General features: G+C 51.9%; 4 protein-coding genes across 4 annotated transcripts; 2 read left to right on the top strand and 2 right to left on the bottom strand.

The window, feature by feature from the left end:
* Positions 1 to 1,504: 1,504 nt before the first annotated feature.
* Positions 1,505 to 10,645, top strand: gtb3 (glycosyltransferase family 4 protein; the record flags this gene model as incomplete). The annotated part of the gene is made up of 3 exons (XM_025536153.1): positions 1,505 to 1,570; positions 1,625 to 1,714; positions 1,778 to 10,645. 3 exons carry the CDS (start codon positions 1,505 to 1,507, stop codon positions 10,253 to 10,255), a joined length of 8,634 nt encoding a protein of 2,877 aa, XP_025386019.1. The 3' UTR covers positions 10,256 to 10,645.
* A 58-nt stretch (positions 10,646 to 10,703) lies between these two features.
* On the bottom strand, positions 10,704 to 14,079 carry dapB (dipeptidyl aminopeptidase dapB). Its single transcript, XM_025529668.1, has 3 exons — positions 11,453 to 14,079; positions 11,101 to 11,370; positions 10,704 to 11,023 (listed from the first exon to the last, which is right to left on the bottom strand). The coding sequence occupies exons 1-3, from the start codon at positions 13,806 to 13,808 to the stop codon at positions 10,905 to 10,907; spliced, it is 2,745 nt and encodes a 914-aa protein (XP_025386018.1). The 5' UTR covers positions 13,809 to 14,079; the 3' UTR covers positions 10,704 to 10,904.
* Positions 14,080 to 14,379: 300 nt separating this feature from the next.
* BO83DRAFT_400788 (uncharacterized protein) lies at positions 14,380 to 15,321 on the bottom strand (the record flags this gene model as incomplete). Its single annotated transcript, XM_025533417.1, has 1 exon — positions 14,380 to 15,321. One exon carries the CDS (start codon positions 15,319 to 15,321, stop codon positions 14,380 to 14,382), a length of 942 nt encoding a protein of 313 aa, XP_025386017.1.
* Positions 15,322 to 17,472: 2,151 nt separating this feature from the next.
* BO83DRAFT_400787 (uncharacterized protein) lies at positions 17,473 to 25,363 on the top strand (the record flags this gene model as incomplete). The annotated part of the gene is made up of 17 exons (XM_025533416.1): positions 17,473 to 17,593; positions 17,665 to 17,894; positions 17,962 to 18,270; positions 18,324 to 18,945; positions 19,008 to 19,104; positions 19,158 to 20,301; positions 20,363 to 20,572; positions 20,618 to 20,650; positions 21,040 to 21,160; positions 21,286 to 22,216; positions 22,625 to 22,956; positions 23,018 to 23,119; positions 23,172 to 23,249; positions 23,298 to 24,238; positions 24,722 to 24,924; positions 25,018 to 25,145; positions 25,236 to 25,363. 17 exons carry the CDS (start codon positions 17,473 to 17,475, stop codon positions 25,361 to 25,363), a joined length of 5,730 nt encoding a protein of 1,909 aa, XP_025386016.1.
* Positions 25,364 to 25,435: the final 72 nt, after the last annotated feature.

The following is a 25,435-nucleotide window of genomic DNA, read 5'->3' as shown; positions in this document are numbered from 1 at the left end:
AAACAATCGACTAGGCACACCCAAAAACCTTGAGCAAGAACATGGAAGGAATGGACTTGATTTTAGGGCCCGGAGATGATGGTGAAGATGGGAAAGTGACTCCATCGTGTTTGTTACACCGAGGGGTAATACAAACTTTCCATTTATGTCACACGAGTGGTCTTTTTGTAAAACCATAGAGTGTATAATACGGTATGGTTCGGATACATGGCAACGGGATGTTTCCGTAAGCATACGGAACTTGCCCTAATCTGGATAGCTGCAGGTGCTCTTCTCCACCGCCGCCATCCTTCCCTTTTCTGCCCTTTTTTTTTTTTCTTTCTCATGAGTCGGATCGAGTCCAGTCGAGTCTACAATTCTCTCTCCACTTGGGCTAATGTAAGGAGCAGACCACAAAGCAAGAAAAGCAATTTTTTTCTTCCTAGACCAATAGGCAACACGAATGACGATGCATGGAAGAACTTCCCCCGTCACCAGCACCGCTGTGTCTCCCCCTCCACCACCACTCTGCCCATGAATGGAACCCTCACCTTTCCAAGTCTTCTGATTTGATCAGCTTGTCAGCCTCCTGGCGTGCTCCGACGCCAGAAGTAAAAAGAAATAGAAAAAAAATAAAATAAAAACAAAACTCTGTATTCCACGGAATGGGCCGCCAGAAAGGCCAACACCATTGCCATTGATTACCATTGCAACTATCCCCTCATGGCATCGCTTCTGCCCGAGACTGACTAAAACTAAACATGACAGTAACTAGTAGTACTCATCGTCAAACAGACCTAAACATCTTAGCGCCAGTTAGCTGCGAAAGCTGAGACGAAGGCCTTGCTATTTTTGTTGCCCAGTGCTGGGTTGGTCCGCCACCGGCCATTCCAATTGCATCAGACCCAGTGGTCCCGATCTAATGCGACCCAAAGAAAACCCCCAAACAGGCGGGAAAAGAAAGAGGAGACAGACAGAAAAAAAATTAAAATAAATAAAAAAGATGGACCTTAACTGACATCTTGCAGTAGCCGCTGACCTAACACGCTGCCTGTCTCTCCCTGTCTCTCGCTCAATCATACAAGTCAGTGCAGGAAGTCCTGAGGCTGGCACTTTGGCTGCTGCTGGTTCATTCCCTCCTTGATCCATCCCATCCTATCCCATCACTCCATCTTCCATCTGCTTGTATATTTACTTTCTTTTCTTTATTTTTGTTTTTATTTTTCCTTTCTTTATCCTTCCGGTGGCGCCCCTCGTTCTCACCACCTTCTTACTTCCTTCCCTTCGTTTATATTCCCATACAGACTATCGTTACTATTTACTACTCGTTATTCTATTCACTCCTCCCCCCGCTGGTTAGGTTTCCAATACCCACCTGGAGCATGGCTTAGAGAAAGACAAACTTTCCCCATGTCCAATTCGAGCCTCTAATTGTAGTTTAATACTGTCCGCTCGATCTCCTGTTATGCTACTGCTACTACATGTCCTTCGCTTCGCAACTTTGCTCCGTTAAGCTCTCTTCGGGATGGCGCAAATCCTCGACGTCTCACCCGTCGGGTGGGTTTTCATGAGAGAATTCTGGTGGCAATATGTACGTACCTGTGTGCCCTGCTTCGGAGAAACTTTTGTGTTAACCTCTTGCTAGGTTCTAATTGCCATCTTGCTGGCAAGTGTGGTTTGTGGATGTACATATCTTACCTACTCTGGCACCCGCAGAGCCATACGATGGTATAAGGTGGGTTCTCACCCCGACATGTATATGCTAATTGGAATCACCTTGTCTGATATATCCTTTCAGACAAGACCGCGTGTCGAAATTGTTCCGGCTGCTGTCACTCAACGCCTGGACAAGATCGCCAACCAACAGCTTACCCTGGCCGCGGCGCATCGCACGAAACGGAAGCCTACATCCGTGGGAGTCTACCTAGGTACTTTCGCTACTCCCTTGGATGAGACGCATCGTCAGCTTCTCGATCGCTACGACCTCCTGATTGTGGATCCGTCCAAGTCGGGGGTCGTTCAGGCCATTTCACACATCGACGGGAAGCAGGTTTTGGGGCGAGTTGATCTCGCCCTAATTTCTTCCCAGCAGGACTCAACTCTCGCCGCCATTGGAAACATCGACAGCATTTTGGCCGGGAGCTTTCACGGAAGTGCCTTCTCCGGTATTGTGCTTGCGAACTGGGAGGACAAGTTCACGTCAAAGGTTCTCGCCAAACTGGCTGAAGCCATCCATGGTCTGGGTCTGGCCGTGTATCTGGAAACAGGACCGCCCACTTTCCTCGAGGATGGCCAATCTCTACAAACTCTGGCTATCTCTGGTCTGGTCGTCCGAAATGCTAGCATCCTCCCCGACGGTCAGAAGCGCGACTATTTCCAGCTCGACAAGCTGCGTCCAACCATCAAAGCCTTTGTGTCAGAGGCATGTATGAGAGACTTTTTGGTTCTGGCTTGGGAAACTATCGACGACGATGTTACGCTCTCTAATGCTGTTGTCCAACGATCCATGCAGTGGTGTAATTTCTACAGCGCAATTCCCTGGATTGGCCGCAAGTCCGCTCTCGAGAACGCTGCCATCAATGTCAAAACCCCGGAGCCGCTGTCCTCCTTTGGCTGGCTGAAAGATGCAGAGACCATGAAGGCCCACGATCGCTGGCGCACCAACCTCGACATCGCACGCAACCATGTGGCCAAGACCTCTTGGGATACACTGCGCGCATATTTCCCGTCCCTGGACGACTTGCTCTTTTCTTCGGAACACTCATCTAAAATCAAGGATTCGCCAGCAAGCAAGCTCCGCGAGCCTCCGGAATGGGTCGCTCAAGTCAAGTCTCAGGGCAGTCCGCTATCCATCTCCATGGCCGGTGTCGAATACAAAGAACTTGGTTGTTTTCCGCTCGGTTCAGAAGCAACCCCGGTTGCTTTCGCAGAAATTGTTCACTCCCAACAGCGTCTGAAGTCACTGAATCTACTTCATCCTGTTCCGTCGTCGAAAATGCAAAACATGGGGCTCCTCCTTCGACAGTTCTATGAAAACTTTGCCCTTTCGAGCTGGATGGCTTCGGACCAATTGGCCGCCTCGATCAAGGAACTGTCGAACATGGCGTCCAACGATATGTTGCGAGTTTACCTCGGGTTAGATTCTGGTCTACGCAAGAGTGCTGATGTTCGCTTCTGGGCTGTGTATCAGATGGACGCGGATGGGTTTGATGTCTTCGCCTCGAAAAATGCCCAGGGACTGGTTGGCACTGTATTACACACCTTCCTCTCCGCCAAAGGCTACCCCCGTCACGTTTGCTTCGAGGCCGAGATCGCGTTGGCGAGATGGTCAAAAGATATCAACGAGGAAATTGGTCTACCGCGCCGCATCATCCAGGACATTGACGCCTTGAGTCCGGAAGAACGACTTTTGCTGTTGCAACATCTTTCATTGACTGATGCCAAGGGCGATCTTTCTGAAACCATGTGTGCGTATATCCGGCGACAACTTGTGGACGCCCCGACGCTAGCTCAGCTAAAGGAGCTTAACACGGTTGCCTATCTTGAGGGGTCGGCTTCACCAGAGGTCTTGATCGAAACTCGGATCAATTGGTACAAGGAACAGGGCTGTCAATATCCCTCTGCTGCTTCGTCTCTTGCATTGTTCTACGAAGCGGAATCGGTCTTCACGAAAGTACTGCGAGAGCGGAGGGAAGATGACCTTGCTCAAATCTCAAAAGGTCTAGGACAGCTAGTCGAGGATGGCCCTATCGATGCTTACACCGACATTATGGTCCTGTCGTTGTTCTGCGCTGCACGCAAGGGTGCTCTTGACGAGATCTATGCCGAGGTGACTGACCGCAATCCGTTGTTCAACAACCAGTCCGATCAGGCTGCAGCTTTTGCCGAATCGTTCGCTCTAGGATCCCGCTGCGAGGCCTATTTTGATGTTTCGCCCAGTGCCTTTGGTAAACTTCTCTCGGATCGTTTCCGTAAAAGTTACAACGATGAAAAGCTTCCTGACTGGATCCACGGTGCTCCGGACATGGCTACTTCATATGCCGGTGCTCAGATTGATGTTGATCCCACTCACAAAGTCAAGCCCATGCGTGGATACCAGCGCTTCACTTTCCTCAGTGTGTTCGCTTTCCCGGCTCTGATTGATATCCTTTTGCTCACGATCATTGGTCGCGGACTGTATCTCTCTGCCTTCATGACGGCTGAGGAGCAAGAGAGCGCCACTATTGCGCTCATGATTTCACTCTTGCTCTCCGGTGCTATTGGCACCTGGATTGCATGCGGAGGACCCTATTATCTCATCTCTATGGCCTTCGCAGCTGCCAATATGTTCGTCCTTATCAGGCTCATTGCTGGTATCGCTTTCACAGTAGCTGGTGGACTCATCGGTTTCATCTGCATTTCCGCCGTCAAGAGCCCGCGTGCCGGAATCATCTTCTACCTCTACCTCATTGCGCTGACGCTCTATTTCTCGTGTTTCGCCTCGCTGGCGAGTTTCAGCTACCCTGGCTCCACGTTCCTCTCTGGCCGGAAGATCATCTTCGCATGCGTTCCGATCTTGTTTGTCTCGCCCATCGTGACCACCTTCACCGGTCATGACTCGGCCATCTATCTTGCCGTTATCTATGCTTTCATCGGATTGCTGCTGCTTGGTCTGAGATCGGTCTCTTCCAAATGGGTCACTTGGTACCAGAGCATTCGGAGAACAGACGATACCGAAATCCGAAAGTGGTACGTTGCGACTTACGGTAACAATGATGAGAAGGTCTTTGGAAACTTGAGTGACCCAGCAGTCCTGAAACTTTCTCGGGAAGCGCTGCTCAAGGATGTCCTCGCGGAGACTAAACGCTGGTTCTACCAGAAGCCCACCACGGACAAGTTGGTGCTGGAGCTAGCCAAGGATTGGGAGGCGACCAACTTCCTCCTCGACTGGTACTGCAGATATGCCGACGTTCCCAGGCCAATTCCTTTCAGTTCTTCCTGGAACATTCAAACGAAGGTCGGACTGGAGGTGCTTAGGAACTCGCAGAAGGGCATAAGACTGCACAATGCCTTCATCCAGTGGCGACAGTCCAGCAGAGAAATCGGATGCGGTGTCTTGTACTTCCTGCTAGCGCTGCTCGATAAGTGGGTGGAGCTACTCACCGGTGGTCAACTGACAGGTCTTGCCCCTTCGGTCAGCAGTTCGCAGCGGATGGCCGTTGGATTCGGTCTCGCATACTACCTGATCGGTGCGGTCCTCATCGACACCAAGGCTCAGGAGCTTCATGATCTCGTCGGAAAGCAGACCACGCTTGCTGTGCCCAACGCCAAAGATATCCGTTTAGCGCAGAAACGTGACGTGAGATACAAGCGCATGGTGTACTGGAGGACTCTCTTCAAGTATCTCGGGTGGCACGTATGGAGTTTGGCTCTCGCCACCGCTCTGATCTGGACCTTCCAGGATACAATGGAAGCGATGATCATCTTTGTTGCTTACATTGTAGCATACACCGGTCTCCTTTGGTACCAGTACACGAAGATCTTCTCTGGCCCACATGCTTTCAAGACCCTACTCATTGGGTGTGTTGTCGGCTTACCTGTTGGTATCGCTCTTAAGACGCGCCTGCCGCATTTCCTGTACTCGGAGGTCATTGGCCTTGGGTCTGCCACGTGGACTGTCGCCATTCTCACGCTATTCAAGGCCAAGATGGGCATGCCAAAGAAGATCTCCTCTCCTGTGGAGCTTGGAAGGGTATTCCACGCATACACATCTCCATGGTCAGATCCAGAATGGTCCCAACAGGAGCTGCAAACGTTCTACGAGAAGCTCTTGCTTGTTCCATCTGACGCGCGTCTGAGCCTGAATTCGCAAGCCCATCCCGGTGTGGAAGTCAGAGAGATCCTACTCTCGCGCAGAAAGGAAACGAGAATCGAGGAAGCTTTCCCCAAGTCTGACGATCTTGTGAACTTGGCGTTGGGAGCCTGGGGCAAAGGCGAAATCTCCCTAGAGCTTGTTCCTGTTGGCTCACTGGGTCCTGGCATTCATGCATTGAGTTGCAGTACGTCAGGCCAACTGCACATCGCTATCTGTGTAGGTCGGGGACTGGATCAGCGAATCGACGTCAGTGCAAACTGCCAGGTCATTGCTGAGACTCTCCTCCATGCTGTCGCGGAGTCGATGCTGCATATGCCTCATGAACATGCTGTGCTTGCGGAGTCGCTTGTCACGGCAGGCGTGACGGAAACCATGGCACGTCAACTTCGCGCGGAGTCCAACACACCAGTCGTTATTCGCTGGGCTAAGAAGGAGCTCCTCCAGCAGCTGTGCCTCGGATTCGATTGTGAAGCTCACTGGGAAAAGCTGCCCAAGGATGTCAGACAAGCTTTGATCAACCGGTGCCTTGGCCAGCCATGCCAGCTCTCTGAGGCTAGCCGTAAATGGCTCGAAGGAAGGCTTTGCCAATTTGATACTGGTACTCTTGATGTGCACGTTGCCCGAAGCAATCTCGGAGCTGCTAGTGCTGTCAGCATCCTGGATTACGCACACTACGGTACTGGTGAAGCAGCCACCTTCAATGATCCTGAGACTCCCGAGCATATCCCGTATGTTCCGAAGAAGCTTCCTTCAATGATTCAAATGCTGGCAAAGCCCTGGAACTCCGTCTACTATGCCCTCGCTTCCGTCGTTAAATTTATTGTGGTTGCTCTTGTGGCCGATCCCGAGTTCCAGCGAGAATTCGATCATGTTATTGGACAACATCACGCAATTATCCGTGTACCAGCTACGCTGGCGTTGAGCTTGCTCTGGTCTTATTCGAGAATCATGCAAAATATCGGTCTCTCATTCTTCTTGTTTCACGGTCGTGACAATGTGAAACAGCTCTGGGATGAGGCTAAGGGAATGACCATCAGCATCCAGAAGAGCAGGTTCATCATTCAAAGTCTGGACGGCACATTCACTGCCTTCAAGCACGATGAAACGGATGGAGGCTTCAAGATCTATTACTATTCCGGTCAGCACAAGACAGAGCCTGAAGGCACAAAGAGTCTTAGCTACGTCTGTGTTTACTCCAAGGATGTCCTGCTTATGGTCCGCCAGGAATTCAAGGGTGGAAAGCTGCTCAACGAGTACCATTACGATTACCGCGCCCCGACTAAGAAGGCTTTTGGCTTGTCCAAGTCGTCGCAAGCAAGAATCCCAATGGGCCGGCGTTGTGTCCGCGGAGACAACCACTTGCAGAGTGTTCAGTACAACCGCAAGGGACTGATCGAGGCAGGATCTTACATGAAGGATGGAAACCTAATCCGTTTCAAGTACCATTATCGCAAGAATCCCCGCTTCGGTGACGAATTGCTTCGGGCTGAGTTTGCACTCTCGCACATCACTTGTACCGTTTCGTGGTGCGCTCCTCCCCTGCGCCATCCTGAGAAGGTTGACCGTTGGATCCCTCACTCCAAGGTCACCGAGGCAACATTCGTTCAGGGTGCCGATGTCTACGAGGCGCGTTGGCTTTATGATCACAAGTTTCATCCCACTATCTTTACCACGCTCAACGGACAAAAGGTGCAGACGCCGCCTATGATGGAACACGACTACCTCGCTGTCCTGGCCAAGCCGAAACACACCAGCTTTGTGCATGACAATCCTCTCTTGTACTGCGACAGCCTGAACTCAAGCATCTTTAGCCGGTTCTTCGGACTCACCAAGAAGCGCTTCCCTGTGTCGACGTCTCGCGCTCGCTCCTTGATTTGGAAGGCCTGGAAGGAACGTGTCGACTTTGATGGTGTCATCGTTCGCTGGATGGATGAACGACTCTTGCGCCGAGACAAGACCCTCGCTCCCTACTGGCGTAGTCGGGATCGCGGTGACCTCGCTTCGGCCAAGAAATACCTGGATGTCCGCGCGGACACCATTACAGCCAGCGCGGATCTGGACGACAACATTTCTAGCTGGACCCCGCTTGCGGTGAAGATCAGTGACCTTTTCAATTTCGGCCCCGGTGGCGATGCGGTTGTCAACACGAGATCTAAGGACTTTGGCGCTGATACGGAGAAGAACCTGCATGTCATGGCTGCGGACAATGGTACCTGGCCCAACGAAGGAGGTGGTGTTTCTGCATGCCGACGCGATATGATCAACTCCCTGAGGACCATCAAGTGGCATATGATTTGCGAGTCTGCCAACGACTTTGGCATTCCCAAGCACCAAACTGAGCAGAACATTCTTTCGTTGAAGGTTGTCCCCCTCTGGGGTCTCGACTTCCTCACGCCCACGCACGGTCTCTTCAGGAACAAGCTGGACTCGGAAGTAGAGAATGTCACTTCTGCCAGTGAGATGGACATTAAGATGAACTTTATCCCGATCCTGACGGCTCTGGTCAAAGGAGCTCGCGCTATCCACCTCTCTAAGGCGGATATCCAGCAGGCGACTCGAGCCTTGGTCAATCTCAACACCTACTTCCAAGATTCCCGCCACTGGACCCAAGTCTGGGACAGCGAGATCGTCAAGGAAAGCTGGCGCGACCTCTGGCTCAGTCAAGAAATGCCCAACACCCTCCCATCGTCTGAGTGGTTCCGCACGGAGCTCCCCACGCTGGCGTCCCTCGACATTGCCTTGGAACTCTGGTATCGCTACTTGTTCATCTTCTCCATCCCGATCCCCGAGAAGATCCCCAACGTGTTCCAAGCATCGCACCACAGCGTGAGTGCATCTTACGGTGTCGTCTGCAAGATGAAGCGAAACTGCACCCTCCAGATCTGGGACCATGCCATCAGTTGGCGTGAGACCAACCTCTGCCTGTCATCCGCCCTCTGCAAGCTCTCGCCCTTCGTCCGCAACTCTCTCCTGGGCCTCATGCGCGTAACCTCCGTCCTAACCCTGCACCACGCCGACATCATCTCTCCCTGCGCCGACTTCTTCAACCCCGGCTGGGAAGTAGAAATTGGCACCTGTCAGGGCACCATCGAGCACCGCAATGTCTTCCGCCGCAAGGTCGACCCCGTCGTCAACGGTATCACCGACATGCAGAAGTTCGCCCCGGTCAAGGAGATCAAATCCCAGCGCCCAACCGTTACCATGCTCTCCCACGTCTGGTACGCCAAGGACATCAAGATCGCCCTCCTGGCCGCCGACATCATCATCAACCAATGGAAATTCGACGACTACCACCTCGACATCTACGGAGCCATCGACAAAGCCCCCACCTACTCCACCGAATGTCAAGAAATCATCGCCTCCAAGGGTCTCCGCGGCAAAGTCACCCTCCGCGGTACCGCCGACCCCATGAAAGTCCTCGAAAACACCTGGCTCTTCCTCAACTCCTCCCTCTCCGAAGGTCTCCCCTTAGCCCTCGGCGAAGCCGCCCTCACCGGCGCCCCCGTCGTGTGCACCGACGTCGGTGCCTCTCTCCGCGTCCTCAGCGACCCTGACGACTTCTCCCGCTTCAGCGCCGTCGTCGCCCCCAACGACGCCCTCGCCCTCGCAAAGGCCCAAATCACCATGCTCGGTCTCCTCGGCGAATGGAGCAAATACGCCGAAGACGACGCTCCACCTCCAGTCCTCACCTCCTCCCCGACCCCGGACGACGTCGCAAAGATCACCCGTCGCATGTACGAGAAGAGCGAGCACCGTCGCAAGTTGGGAATGATGACCCGCAAGATCGTCCAGAAATCCTTCAGCGGTGACCGCTACCTCCGTGAACACGAGCAAATGCTCTGGATCGGCAAATCCGCGAAGATCATGGCCAACCGTCCGCACGTCAACCTCCAAGAGCCCACGGACGTCGCCACGGCCTTGCAGCAGACCCTCCCCATCGACGAAGAAGTCATCACCATCCCCCGCAGCGCAGTCAACTCCTGGCGCTCGTCCGCTGCCTCCGGCATGTCCACCCTCTACAGCTCCGTCTCGAACTTCCCCATGCTCCCCACCAGCAACCAGCGTCCGTCGTCGATCCGCTCCAGTCTGAGCAATACCTCCACGGACGCGAGCTCGTTCTTGCCCCTCCCCAGCAGCGCTTCCCTCCCTGTCTTTGCGCCCCGGCAGACTCTCTCCTTCTCCAACGGACCCGGTGGAGACGCGCGTCTCTCGCCGGTGGTTAGCCGCTCAGAACGTCGCTCGCGGTCCCGGTCAATCTCCACAGCTGGAAGAGAGCAGCTACGCGGTCTGCAGCGCGAGGATCTGCATCAGTACCGCAACTCGGATGTGAGCATGATGATGAGAGAGGAGTTTTTGCAGTCCAGCATTTTTAGGGGCATTGAGGGTGGTGGTGGTGGTGGCGGGGGCAGCAATATGGTCTGATTTTGAACCACCACTTACCACTCTTTCATTAGAGTTTATACCCACTTTATGTGTTGTTGTTGTTGCTGTTGTTGTTGCATCTTGTGCATATCAGTCTTGTTGTTTTTTTTTTTTTGGATGAGGAAAATTATCGTCGCTCTTTATGTATATATTATACTACTACTTACTATATACCTCGTTTGTTTCATTCCTTTTGTGACACATGCGGAATGCATGAAAATGGTCTCTGTTTATATCTCCTTCAGTTGTTATGTGGATTGATTGTACAGATGGCGATGGTGATAGTGATGGTGATGTTAATGTTTGGCATTAATTTCCACGGCAGCTGAAACTTGAACTTGCATAGCATAGAGATGTTGGGACGATGTTTCATTTAATGTTTGTTTTTACTTGCATACATACTAAGTAGTAATATGGATGATGACTACTATATTAGATACCTATTTTCCAATACTTCCCATGATGTAATTGCTTGGTAGTAATCACTAAAACGCCCTTTAACATGCCCGTACATACCATACCATACCATGCCATGCCATGCCATGCCATACATGTAGCACGTAGGGACGATAATAAATCCGAAACCATGATGATATATGCATGCACTAGTATCAAACACAATAAAATAGACATATATAGCTACGATGTATCAATTCACCATCATCGGCAACGACCTCTTCACCTTCTCCCACATCGAATCATCCGGCACCGGATCCGCTATACGATGCCATTCATCGTTGAAAGCGTTGACGAGCCAGCTCGATAGGCCTATCATCATCATCATCACAACCATTATATCAGTACATTGCATTCATGGTTTTGAAAAAGGAGAGGGGGATGCTCACGCTCATAAACCATCCTATGCGCATTGTGAAAGTTAATGCTATGGTCTGAATCCGGATAGAAATGCAAATCGTAGTTCTGCACGCCCGCCAAGTCCAGTTTATCTACGAGAACGAGGGTGTTTTGGACGTGGACGTTGTCGTCCGAGGCGCCGTGGATGACGAGGAATCGCACGGTTTGTTGCAGCGCGGTCATGTCGGTTATGGAGGTGTTGTCGTAGCCGTTGGGGTTGTGGGCGGGGGTGTGCATGTAGCGTTCGGTGTAGATTGAGTCTGTTTTCAATTATCATATTAGCATTCGGATTTGGTTGATGGTACAATGGGACTGGTGGTGGATGTCTAGGGGGGTTGATACCGTAGTGGCGCCAGTCAGTCACAGGAGCTACGGCCATGCCGTATTGAAAGGTCTGGCCGGCATCTTGTTCCAATGTCTTGAGTGTCATGAACCCGCCGTAACTCCAGCCCCAAATAGACATGCGGGTTTCGTCGACATAGGGCTTTTCGCCCCAGAGCTTGGCTGTGGTGATTTGGTCGTAGGCTTCGTAGTAGCCTAGATTGCCGCGGACGATGCAGCGGGTTTTGCGGCCGGAGAAGCCGGTGCCGCGGCCGTCGACGGTCACCACGATGTAGCCGAGGCTGGAGGCGACGTAGGATTGGAAGTCGATGGTGAATTTGCGGTCGACGGTTTGGGAGCGTGGGCCGTTGTAGAGGTAGAAGAGAACTGGGTATTTCTTGGCTGGGTTGAAGTGTGGAGGACGGCGCTCGACGACTTGCAGGGTGAAGCCGTCGATTGTCACGTTCTGGTAGATCTTGGTGGGAAGGGCGTATGAGTCAACCATACGTGCGAGACCGGCGTTGTCCTCAATGGTCTCCTCGTACTTGAGCTCGTCAGTCTCGGTGTTGACGATCGCTTGCCATGGGATGGACGGGCCGCGGTAGCTGAGCAGGGCGTAGCCGGTTCCGTGGGAGAAGGATACGTCATAGTAACCGGGCTTGGAGGTGTCTGTCAGAGGCTTGAGGTTGGATCCGTCTAGGTTCACCTGGTAGAGGTGCCGCTCAGTGGGGGACTCCTTTGTAGAGATGAAGTAGACGATGCCTTTGCGCAAGTCCACTGCGGTTGGCGCATCCACTACTTCCCACTCTCCCTGGGTAAGGAGAATGGGTTCTGAGTTGTCCAGGGGCGTGAAGTAACCCAGGTGCTCGTATCCTTCGTGGATCACGGTATCGAGATATCCATCGTGAGGGCGGCCGTTGTTGGGATCTGCTGGAATGAACCATGTGTACTGCGTAGGCTCTACCCAGCCACCATCGAGCTCAGCGACATTCTCAACACGTACAAGCTTGCTAGTCCTGGCCTTTGTGTCAAACAAGAACACCTTCAGGATATCGCTTTCTCGGTTAGTTGCGCGCACAAGGATCTTTCCTTCGGTGCCCCAGACGATCTCGATAATGATACGATCGTCGTCCTCGAAATCATCTGGTGCTTCGATCGAGAAAACCTCTTGCTTCTCAATATCGTAGAATTGCAGATTCACAACGGGGTTGGGAGCTCCAGCCTTGGGGTACTTGATCTCCCTGACCTCTGGATAATCCTCTAGTCCCGGGAGAGGCTTCTTGCCCGATGGCCGTGACAGGTAGTACTGAACGGGAAACTCAGGAACAGCCGTCTCGTTGGTACGCAAGAAAGCCACGTATTTGCCGTCGCCAGACCACCAGGTTACACTATTGCCCGAAAAGACCTCTTCCTCGTAGACCCAGTCGGGGATGCCGTAGAAAAGATCCGTACCGCCGTCCTTTGTAATTGGGACAACCTCCTTCGAGGACAGCTTGCGCAAGTAGAGGTTGTTATCCCTCACAAACGCGACCATATCGGATGTTGGCGACCAGATTGCGAGCTGCACGCGTGCATCAGGATCACTTGGGTCAAGTGGCTGTGCCGATTGAGTAGCCACATCGAAGATCCAATATTTTCCCGTGAAAGAGTGTCTCCAATTCTTCTCGCGTTCAGACAAAAGCAGCACCTTGTTCAGGTCCGGACTGGGCCACGTTGAGACCGGGAAGATCGTTCGTCCATCCACTTGCACAACTGGCTTTTCCATCAGCACCCTGCTTTCCTGGGCAGTCGCATCGCTTTTGCGACTGCGAATGTCGTCGACCCGCAAATATCCCTTGCCCTGATCCTCTCCTTGCTCCACCAGAAGACCATCCTCGCCATTAGGTCCCGCAATCCAGGAAACGGCGTGGGACCGAGGAAGCCACTGTCCCGTCAGCACCTGCTCCAGCGTAACCGGTTTCCCAGAACTCGAACTCCCGGAGATTGCGCCCTCTTCGTGCGATTGCAGCGCTTCGGACACTGATTGTTGGGCCGAGCGACTTTGGGTCACAAACAACACCAGGCCCCAAAGCCAACCTGCGACGCAGAGTATCACCAGGCCCCAAATCAGACGAGACGTACGGCTCCCAGAGGCAGATGGCTTCTTTACCGAAGGGAGAAACGGCTCGTCTGCCCCTACTTCTCCCTCTTCCACATCTCGGTATCTATTCTCATCGGACAGTCCATCGGCGCCGGGGGCGGTTGAAGTGTACTTGGATTCTTCGGGGTAGGCGGTGGTATCGACGGAGAGGCCCGAATCGGAAGTCGAGGAGCTGGAGGGCCGTGGACGGCTCATGGGGAGGAATTCGTTGTTGTCATCCTCTTGATATTTCCCCATTATGGGAGACGATCCTGTAGGAGGCAAGATTGGTGTCTCTGTGTCACTTAAGATCACGAGAGTAGCGGTGGAAGGGAGTCACTGGCAGCTCCGGTAGATAAGAGCCGAGGGATCGTTATCGTCGGCTCGGGGGATCGGCGGTGATGGGGGCGATGAGGAGTGCGAAAGGTGGTGAACACGTTCGTGCACCGGGTCGTGCTATCTAGAGAACAAATGCAATCATGGACTCGAAAATCAAGACAGAAGAGGAATGATGAAGGTTGAGTTTCCGACGCGACGGCCGGAGAGTTGAGGCGATCAGCAAGTGAAACGGGAGGCGCAGCAGATCTACGGGGGTGTTTGTCGCCTGAGGCCACCAACGGTGTTATTCATGCCGAGCTTCTATTGACGGCCTCTTCGGGATGCCCTACACCATACTACTCCTATTGTTATTACTGGTTGGATATGCAGCCAATGGGGATGGGCACTAGGGATAAAGCCTATACAGACCTCTGAAGAGTCTCTTCAGGTCTGCTACTAGCATCGTCAAATGTTGTTAAAGATTTATTGTAGAATTTGATGGTAGTTGATATTAGTATATATAAGACAGCTCATAACCATCATCGCAGACCACCTGCTCTCGGAGTCGGCCGGTGGCGTCGACCAGTTGCTCACACTGGTTGGCTAGGGCATACCAGGCATCTGCGTCGTAGACCGACTGTTCGGGAAGAATGCGATTGAGTCGGTCGACGCTGGCAATTATGCGCGCGATTTGAATGACATAAAGCATAAAAGTATAGTCGTGCCGCTCTCTTTCGCGGCGGGAGCCCAAGCGAAGCCGGGGGTCGACTGTGTCGTAGTATTCACTGAGTGCGTAGTAGAAATGCCGGTATTGCCGAATGACTCCGTTGCAGACCAAGTACAAGAAGTCTCGGAGGGCTTCCTCCATGGGGCATGTCTTGCAGAGGCTCAATTGTTCGATCGGGTCGATGATCTGCCTTAGTCCGTCGCAGCCGCCATACAGGCGGACAGTTTCAAGGGCCTTGTTGATGGAGGTGGTACCCCCAAGACCGTTATCCAAGGCGTCGAATAATATTGAGCAACAGGTACAATCGGTGGGGGCGTCAGGGGAGGGGACATCAGGAGAGGTGATGTTAGAGGGGCTGGTATCAGAGTAGGACGAGGAGATGTCAGAGGAGGGTGTAGTGGTGGTGGTGGTGGTGTTAGAGAAGGTGTCAGGGAATGAGGAGTTAGGAAAGGGTGATCTATCAGAGAAATAAGAGGCACCAGAGTGATGAATTTTCGAGACGTTGTGGTTACGTGCACTACGGTTCTTGCGGCAAGTTGAGATCGAGTCATTTCTAGTAATATTGCTTGTCGGAAGGCAGGTTGGATAGAGTGTGATGGGTCTGGAAAGGGAACGGCGGATTGCACCACGCCTAGCGAGTGTGCATGGAGGAGTAAGTTTATTGGGTGGAGTGATCATGGGAGTAGGAGAGAGCAAACTGTCACGTCTAATGCCTATAGACGGCATGGTGTTGGTAGCCATGTGTCCGATCTCTAAAAGGAGTAGGTAGATATGACAGTTAGAGGCTAGTATAGAGTATAGCGAGGCTGCTTTCTGCTAGTCTCGTAGGACGATAGTGTATTCTGCGGGTTTTCGTTTGCAGATAGTCTAATTTCGAGGTATTTGAAGTACTATGAGGCGCTTAAAGATGAAGTTGAGTAGTCGATCGTGAGCAATAGAAGTGTTGACGAGGAGAAGCCTGGGGGAAGGGCCCAGAACCCCGTAGGGATTGACATAGTCCAACAGAAATCTAGACCCATGGTTGTATATGATTCCTTCTCTTGTAGTTCTTGCTGCGAGCCAATACATTCTGCCTTTGTATGGGATCATGAGGTAGGCATGACAGTATTCTTATAGAGTGCCTACCTCATGATCCCATAAATAGGTCGCTTCGTTTTTAGAATTGACTGCGGGTAGTGGTAATTGTAGACTAACACAGGCGATGAAGAAGCTAGAAAACCTCACTAGATGATAATATCAAGGGTCATGCTTGGGGCAGAGCAATTGCATGAAATAGCCCGTTTGGGTGCCAGGAAGGGCTGCTTCGCTCATTGTGTAATCATCAGGATACTTGATTTTCGAGCGGTTCGTATGTTTGTCTTTCCATACGGTACATCTTCCTGAAAAGTATGACTGGAGACAGGAACAGTCACAAAAGAGTGTCTCTTGAGCCTGAAATAGGGATACAATGGTCAGTGTGACATTCATCCATCTACTTTGAATCAGAAAGAACACACTAATGAGCAAAGCTATATTATATACTGGATATAATCACCTTCTACGAAACCAGCGGACGGACATAGTATGAGCCAGCCTTTTGTCACTGCTCTTAGCAGGGTAGGCATGCAGTCATACTGTGATGATGTCTGCCTGAGGCAAACACCAATATCGCTAATTGTAGATGCGAGGATGCGAGAGAATCCATGTATAATAAGGTTGAATGATGAAGCAATTGTTCGGGATAGAGACTGAATGATAACACAACCGAATTACGAATTTGATCACATAGTGGCTCAGTCGAAGATCATGACAGCAAGAAAGCATGGGCCTAGACGATCCGAGCAGGTCAAGTGGTGTTAGAAGTGATAAGGAGGGAAAAGGGTTGCAGATCAGACGAGCTCGGACGGGGTCAGATTGGCTGGCAGTCGGTGACCAAAAAGACTAGTCTGCAGCTTGCAGGTGCCATATTAGGCAAACATCCTTCCTGCATTCATAAAGAGATTATTAGGATCTGGTAATATTTATCTAGTGGATTTGGAGGGTTTGTTGAGATCTAAAGTAGATGATAAACTACCACGGATGGGTATCGAGGGAGAGAGAGAGGAATGTCGGGGATCCACACAGGGAAAGTGGACAAGAATAGCATCCAACAAGATATAGACTACTACTTGATTTGGACTCCGTAATGCTGTGGGATCCGCGGAATGGTCACGGCGGGGCCACAGGGCTGAGCACCCAGAGTAGTTTTACTTTGGGAGAAGAAGAGGGGATGGACAGACAGACAGACAGACAAACTATCTACTATTTAATCAATCAATCCAATGCGTCCATTTTCGTTCTAAATTTAATTTATTTAGTTACTGGTCTTGGATGGTGTCATCACCCGCAGATTGTCACTCCCTTTTTCCTAATTCTCTTTTCATCTCTTCTTATTATTCTCTCCTCTCCATTTTCTTCCCGCTGCTGTTTTCGCTCTCCGCTTTCCCCTCTCTGCTTTCCTGCTGCTTTCTTGCTTTTGCTTCCTCCCTCCCCTCTTCTTCTTCTTCTTCTTCTTCCCCCCTCTTCATCTTTTTCTCTTTGCGCCCGTTTCTTTCTCCTCCCTATCTCCTCCCAGCCTTATTGCTTGTCGCACTTCTCTGTGATCCCCCCATTGATCTTCCAAGCAAAGTGTAAATCGTGGGGTGAGGCGCACGCCGAGCATCCACCTGGAACCAAAAACGTCATCATCATCCACAGCCCGAACCTTGGCCGCAACTAGGCAGACGGATTCTACGCTGACTTCCCCTTCTAGAATCTTAACTTGATTCTATTCATCATCACCCCTGTCAGCTGCAGTTATAAAGTCAATGATTGCCCGACCAGCAGGTTGAATCCCCACCGTGCTCGAGCAACTCAACCATGACTTCTGCGGACCTCTCCTCCGTTCCCAACGGAGTCCAGTCGGGCGCTGCTGCTGCTGCTTCCCCAGCCGCTTCCAACCCCGCGCCCGGTCAGATCCTCACCGGAAAACAAGAACATTGTCAGTTTTCCCCGATCGCGTCCCGTTGAATCGCTTTGGAGTCTTCGAGGTTCTCTTTCTGACCGATGCAGATCTCAAGCGCGAACTCATCGCCCGCCAAGTTCAGAGCGAAATTTCCGAACTGAACTCGCCAACCGCCCTCCGACGCTTCGGTGCCCCTTTCAAATCCGAATTCGGTGAAGTCGCGCCCGTCGACTCGGAGCTTCCCATCCTACGATACATCTTCGTCCACCATGTGCGCAATTTCCCCTTCCTCGATCAAGCTCGCGAGAAGGAATTCTGGCAGGATAAGTTACAAGTGGTGCGTGTGTCCCCGATTCAATCCGTTTTGCGCATCTCGTAATTGAGAATTAATCGCCGGCCCATAGTTCCTCGAATCGTTCGCGACGAAGCATGTATCCTCCTCCGAAGATCGTCTGGAAGAGACCAAGCGTCGGAAGTTAGCCCGGAAGTGCGAGAAACTGGTCGAGCTGATGATGGTCTCTGGTATCCCCACGGCATCGGGCTACGAGGAGCGGATCCAGTTCTCGGAGATGGAGGTGGTAGACCGAGGGGCTAACGAGAAGGGGCTGTTGGTCAATATGCCGGAGGGTCATGCCATCCATGGCTGGGACGTCAACGTGGCTGCCGTACGCGTTACCTCGGTCAGGAGGACGGTGCGATACCACCAGCATGCAGTAAGCGTCTACGTGGTTGTGTGATTGGACTTCCCCACTGATGCACAGTTTAGGAGTTTATCCTTCGAGTGCGCCGCGACGGAAAGCCCGATCTCTTCGTGGCTCGACGATATGGCGATTTCGCCAAGTTTCACAAGCGACTACGCACGGAATTTCCAGGCAAACCACTCCCACCCCTTCCCCGCAAGAATAAATCCTCCACGACAACGAGCTGGTTCGGATCAGCAGACGATGAAGCATCCTCAGTGTCGTCGGTTTCAACAGTGGGTGTCGCTGTGGTTGATGACGGCACGTCCTCCCGTAACTTGGCCCCCGGAAACCACCATCAGCGGTCGTTGTCGCGGTCATCCAGGCGTTCCGTAAAATCTCCCCGAGCTTCCAGCGACGGGTCGAGGGAGACGGTACTTTACCGCGAAGAGCAGAGAGTTTCTCTTCGGGCGTTCCTTCGTACCTTGCTGCAAAACAAGCGTATAGCTGAGACAAAGGCCATGGAAGAGTTCCTCACCGCGGACCCCATCATTTTGAATGAGGAGGAGGTGCTGGACATGCAGAAGCGCAAAGATGTCGATGCGGTGCGCATAGAGGAGCAGAAGCGGTTCTACGAGATCGCCAGGGCGCGTGCAGCGGAATTGGACGTCTACATGGAGAATTTCCGCCGCGACATTGTGGAGAGCAGTAAGTCCTTGCTGAGGTCCCGATCAAAGGCTTATTCCGCTGACAATAGAATTACAATCTAGACGGTTTGACCAAACTGTTCGCTGAAATCAAAGAAAAGCCCACGGTGCAGGATCTGAGTCCCAAATATCAGAAATTTGCGGAGTGGCTCCGGATAGAGTACGTCTTTAATGGAATACCGTTGCTCTGTATCCAGACTAACCAAACGCCAGGGTTGCTGCAACACTTTACCACCTCTTCCTGGCCGAGGATAATTCCCCTGAATTGTTCGCGCAAGCTAAGCGAATTCATTCGCTTGTCCCGTACACTTTGTTGAAGAATGTTATTCGTATTGCCAACCCCGCGGCCGTCATGGCAGGAGTGCTGGACCTGTTCTTGGCCCAACCCTTCGGCTCTCGATCCCTGCTCCAGCGGATCTTCTCCATGACCCTCAACGATGGCATCAAGGCCTTCCAGAAATCGATCGATGCGTTGGCTGCCAAGGTCGATGATCCCATTCTTTGCCAAAAGTTGAAAGCCTTTACCGATGCCGACGAAGAGGTCAAGAACGAGATTCGTGCCGAAGCTGCCGCCGAGGATGTTGACATTATCGTGGCCATCCTCCGTAGCGAGTATCTGCAACCCGAGCTGGCTCCAGAGCAATTCGGCAACGTGTTCAATGGATACGTAGCATGGAACCAAGCCGTGGACAATGTTGAGGTGGAGATGCGCGAGGGGGCGCACTGGTTTGCGAACTTGAAGCAGCTTCTGAAGCTGTACACTCGTCAAAGGGACAAGGCTATGATGTTGAGCATCGTAGAAGAGCCAACTACTCTTCAGCTGTTCCGCGACCTCTTCACCATCTTCTACGAACCCCTGGTGCGCGTCTACAAGTCTGCCAACGTCTACAGCAGCATCACCGATTTTGCACATTTCGCCGACGATGCGATTGCGGTGATTGAGAAGTGTCAGCGGCAAGATGTGTCGGCAGATCCGAACCAGACCGTACAAGCCTTTATCGACCTGTGCGAGCGCCATCAAAGTAGCTTCTACAAATTCGTTCACGAAGTTCACCTGCACGACAATGGCCTGTTCAGTTCTCTCATGGCGTGGATCGAGGAGATTCTCGAATTCCTGCGCAAGGGGCCGCGCGGAGGTGCGCTCGATATGAACGCCTTGCTTCGGGGAGCCACGGATTTCGTGCAGATTGACAAGGACAAGGCTCTGGAAGAGATCAATGCCCTGATCAAGTGGCATGAAGACCGAAAGCGGTGGCACTTGAACAAGACGCGGCAGAAGATGGCCGCTGAGGGCACGGCACATGACGGATACTTGGGTAACGCGTCATTCCGAGGCAGCGACTTTGGCCTCGACGAGGTATGTATTCATGACTATCACTGATGCAGTTGTGTAGCTGTGTGCTAACAAGGGAATGCAGGCCGACCTGGAAGATCTTGCCATCTCGGACGCCGAGTCGGAAGCATCCGAAGATCTGGACGACGAAGAGGACTTGGACCCGATCTCGGCGGAGCGCAGGCGGCGGGTCAAGCAGCAGGACCAACTTCGGCGTACGGCAGGCGAGCCGGTCAAGCCGGACATAAGCGAAATTCTCAAGTTGTCCGAGTCATTTGGCGTTATGTTGCGACAGGTACTTGCGGAATAAGTGTGGTTGCATTGTTAAGATACCCTAGAGTCTATACAGGCCTTGTATACATCGTTGATTCTGGTTGTTGGAGGTTGAGATCTTGCATGGGATTGCTGGATGGGCTAGAGAGGGACATGATCTGATCTGTTTGGGGCATTGAAACTGTTGTATACACCTAATATCTTTAATTTAGAGCGGACCAAGACAGATTGCTTGCTTTTCTTTTTCTAGAAGTATGTGAAATGCGGACCACTTTTCGCGGTCGAAAGTCGATCTTCCGCTGTCATGTCTCCGCGTGGGAGACCCACAGTTTCCATGGCGACAACCAGTCTATCCCTCGATCTATCCCTCCATCTTTATTCTCGAATCTGCAGAAGTGCCCCTCAGCATGTTCTAGTAACTCTTAAGCCTATCCTTAATCACCTTTACTACTCTATCATGCTCTCTCCCATGAAATCCTTTGGCAACAGTCCATCGCCTCATTCGCCTCGCACAGCGGTTCCTCTGCGGGGTCTCTTCCTCGATGGCGTTTGGCGCTGCAACTGTCCAGAGCGTCCTCCAGCCGTGAAATTCCAAACCAAGAACCACGGTGTGAACCATGGACGATGGTGTACGTAGTTTAGATTCCTTTCTGATCTACCAAAGTTACATCAAAAGCCAATACCACTTCTAAATCCCTAGCTAACCACTGAACCCCGCACCCCATCCCCTCACAGTCTATGTCTGCCAAAAGCCTCAAGAGAAACGCTGTCGCTTCTTTCTCTGGGCCAGCGACGCCGAAGTCCGCGAGAAGCACGCCGTCTTGACGAACTCTCGCACTGAACCTGCCGCGGATTCCTGCTCCTCTACTACCACCACTGCCACGATTTCTACCCCCGAGACACCCTCCAAGAAACCACGCCTATCCGAAGCGGGTCTTCTAACCCCGCAAACTGATTGTACGGTAAGATTCGGAGGTATAGGCTTGGACAATAGTGGAGCCAGCGGGAAAGGAGGACGGTTGAGTGCAACTATGCCCCCTCAAAGCGCCAAAGCGCGCATGATGGCTGAAGACTTTGATGAGTTTGAATGGGAGGATTCAGATGATGCGGTGGTGGAGAATATACTTAGTTCTCAGGAACAGAGGCAGCAACAGGCTGCTGCTGCTGCTGCTGCTGCTGCTGCTGCTGCGCCAATCCGACAGCCAAATTTCGGACCTCCCAAGACGCCGTCCCGAGACGCAGATGGGGCTTCTGCGCCGGGGAAGAGAAAGTTCGATGATATATCGGAGGGCCCAAAGACGGAGGCCTTGACGCCGAATTCATTGGCTACATCTTTTACGGATCGGGCGGTGTCGTTCTCGTCTCCTGTGCCGCCGTCGTCGTTGGAGTTCTCGAAGACGCCTACGCCGCTGAGGTTTGGGGCTAGTCCTGCTACAGGTGGAGATAAAGCATCGTCTGAGCTGACTGCGCAAGCTACTGAGATTCTGGATAGGAATAAGGTGGTGATGTCGGAGAAAGCGAAGGGTGAGTTGATGGATCTCTTGCAGAAGCATGACTTGAAGGTGAAGGGTATTGTCCGGGGACGGGACATTTCCAGGATTGCTTTGAAGAATAAGGACGATCAGATCAAGACATTGAATGAGCGGGTAGCAATGCTGGAAAGGAGGTGAACTATCAAGTGGTTGCGATGATACCCTATCAATATGTGGTTTGTATTCCTCTGTTGCGTCTTCGCGTGATGATCTGATGACGATGTCCATTCTTGCTTTATTAATGTATCAGGATCTGCTGGCAGATTTCCTAGGTAGATTATTTCGGTAGCTTTAGCTAGATACTATTGAACAATTTGACTACCCTTACTATCTTGTACTCAATCCCTCCATAGTTACCAGTAGAAGACATGTGATCCCCCATATCAATCTTATCTCCCATCACGTGTCGATAAGCCACGGAGTCACAGCCCAATTCCAAAGTCTAAAAAATGTCGCGATCCTCCCACCAAACGAACAACCAGATCCCAGCCAGTCCATGCCAGCCTCGCATTACAAATACGTCGACTAGCACAGACCGCCAGTTCCCCAACCCCAAATATCCAACTAGCTATACTGCCGATGTCCATGGAAATCGACTCCGAACCCACCCAACCGCTCCGCAGCGACCTCCCCGCCATGTTCCGTCCTCCAGTGAACCGGGCCATGAGAGTCCTGGACCGGTCCTTTTTTAAGAAGACGGTACCGATCTCTGCGGCAGCGATTTTCAAGACATCAGATATCTCCAATGTGCGGAAGGAATTGACCAAGAGTCGGGATATGCTTGTGCTGCCGAGATTGGGCTCTATAAGGGAGATTAAGATCAATGATTTGATGCATAAGTGTCTTTTGCTGAGGGAGGATGTTAAACATGATGGTATGATCACTGCCTCATCTTTGGAGATACTGTGGTATCGACATTGTGCTGACGGTTCTAGATACTGCGACGTGGTCGCCGACGATTAGTGAGCTTGTGAACAAGGGAATGGTTGGCGTTAAGCCTTATGATTTGACGTTGGATTACGATTACTGGACTTATGGTGCGTGGGAACGATGCTTCGCTGTATGGGAAATCAAGGCTAATTGGAACAGCGGATATAATGTCCTGCATTCTGCCCGAGGACATGCTCGATGAGATCCCTCAGGGATTCACGCAAGTCGGTCATGTTTGTAAGTCCTCTTTATCTTGCACATCTCATGCTCAAGCTGACCAACTAGCGCACCTCAACCTCCGCGAGCAATACCTGCCTTACAAGCACCTGCTTGCCCAGGTTCTGCTGGACAAGAACCCCAACATCAGCACCGTCATTCGCAAAACCGAGGATGTGGGCTCCCACAGCGAATTCCGCACGTTCCCCTTTGAGCTGCTGGCCGGTGAGAACAACCTGAACGTTGTCCAGCACGAGCAACACTGCGAGTTCCGCTTCGACTACTCGCGCGTGTACTGGAACAGCCGTCTCGAGACGGAACACCGTCGTCTCGTGGACAAGTTCCGCCCCGGAGAGATGGTCTGCGACGTGATGGCAGGCGTCGGGCCCTTCGCAGTGCCCGCGGGCCGCAAGAAGATCTTCGTGTGGGCCAACGATCTCAATCCCCACGGATACGAGGTGATGCTGGACGCCGTCAAGCGCAACAAGGCCGACAAGTTCGTCACCCCCTTCAACAAGGACGGTCGCGAGTTTATCCGCTGGTCTGCCCAGGCCCTCCTGGATTCTCCCCATACCGTGACCATCGAGCCCAAGGTGCGCAGAAGCAAGAAGGCCGCCGCAGAGGAGAAGGGCGAGGCGCTCCCCGCCCCAGAGGTGTTCCATCGCCCTAACGTCTTCCATCACTACGTGATGAACCTTCCTGGTAACGCGATCGAGTTCCTCGACGCCTTTGTCGGCGTCTACGCCGGCAAGGAGTCGCTCTTTGCCCCGCACACGTCTCAGCCACTGCCTAAGGTCCATGTGTACTGCTTCTCGGGTCACTCTGCGGATGAACACGACGACCATGTCGATATCTGCCAGCGTATCTCGGAGCGCATCGGACACACCATTACCACGGAGGACCGTGTCGGCGGCAGCGGCAACCAGGAGATCGATCTGGCCATCCACAATGTCAGATTGGTCAGCCCCAACAAGCAGATGTTCTGCGCCAGCTTCCGTCTGCCTAAGGAGGTTGCATTCCGCCAGATCTAACTTGCTATCGAGAAAACTTCTGAGTCATCATATACGAACGATCTACTTAACGCATAGCATACAGGCGTTTTGGCTATGGATATAGAAAAAGTGCCGATAAAATGTTGAATTGATACCCTTACACTTATACTATTGTAATTAACTTACATCCCCTTAAAAATAAAACATACTAGACAACCATATAATTCATATCATTCCACTCACCTTCCAACACCTCTATTGTACTTAAGTCACCATATGGGACCATACCCACCAAGGCGGTCACCCCACTCACCGCCCCCTCATTAAGCTAGTAATCTGCCGGAACAAAACTCAACGCCTCCCCCGATCCCGCACTAACCAACCAACATCACCAACATCAGCGACGACGCGCTACCTCACTTTTCGACGACGACCACCAGTCAATCAAATCTACCACCACATATTTCGAGCCAACAATCACATATATATAGGTTCACTTAGTTATCTGTCAGAATGAGCGTCCAACTCCCCCCCGCCACGCACCGCAAGCGCACCCTCCCACAAGGCGAACTCGAAGCCGCGTCAACGCTGAAGCTTGGCGCGGACCAGAACACGCATACGCTGTCTCTGTCCGAAGCAAGATTGGTTATTAATAAGGTGTTGGAGAATAAGCGGAGGGGTGGGAAGAAGTATGAGGAGCCGGAGTGAGTATATTCTAAATATCTATTGATCTTTTTGTGGATTGGTTACATGAGTGAGAGTTAGGGGTTAGGGGCTAATACATGATTGATGGTTAGGAATCTTACGAAAACGCTCGATTACTTAGAGGTGTTTGCGCGGTTCAAGGATGAAGAGAATATTAAGGCTGTGGAGCGGTTGTTGAATTCGCATACGGAGTTGGAGATGTTTGAGCGGTCGCAGCTTGGTATGTTTATTTATCCCTCCGGATGGTTCTTACTTGGGAAGGGGAGAGGAGTTTTGGGGAGTGTCATGGTCAGCAGCTAATAACTGACAGGAAGTCTGTGCTGCGATAACGCCGAGGAAGCCAAATCGCTCATTCCGAGTCTGCAGCATAAGATCTCGGATGGCGATTTGCAGGAGCTGCTGGATGAGTTGACCAAGTTGCGCAATTTCACGGAGTAGCTTCATCCCTTCCTTTTTTTTATGCATGTTGTGTTTGTGTGTACGCTGCTGTACCATATGGCCATTCTCTGA

Source organism: Aspergillus eucalypticola (assembly GCF_003184535.1).
Source record: "Aspergillus eucalypticola CBS 122712 chromosome Unknown BO83scaffold_20, whole genome shotgun sequence".
NCBI lineage: Eukaryota > Fungi > Ascomycota > Eurotiomycetes > Eurotiales > Aspergillaceae > Aspergillus > Aspergillus eucalypticola.
This window is presented reverse-complemented; position numbering and strand designations above follow the sequence as displayed.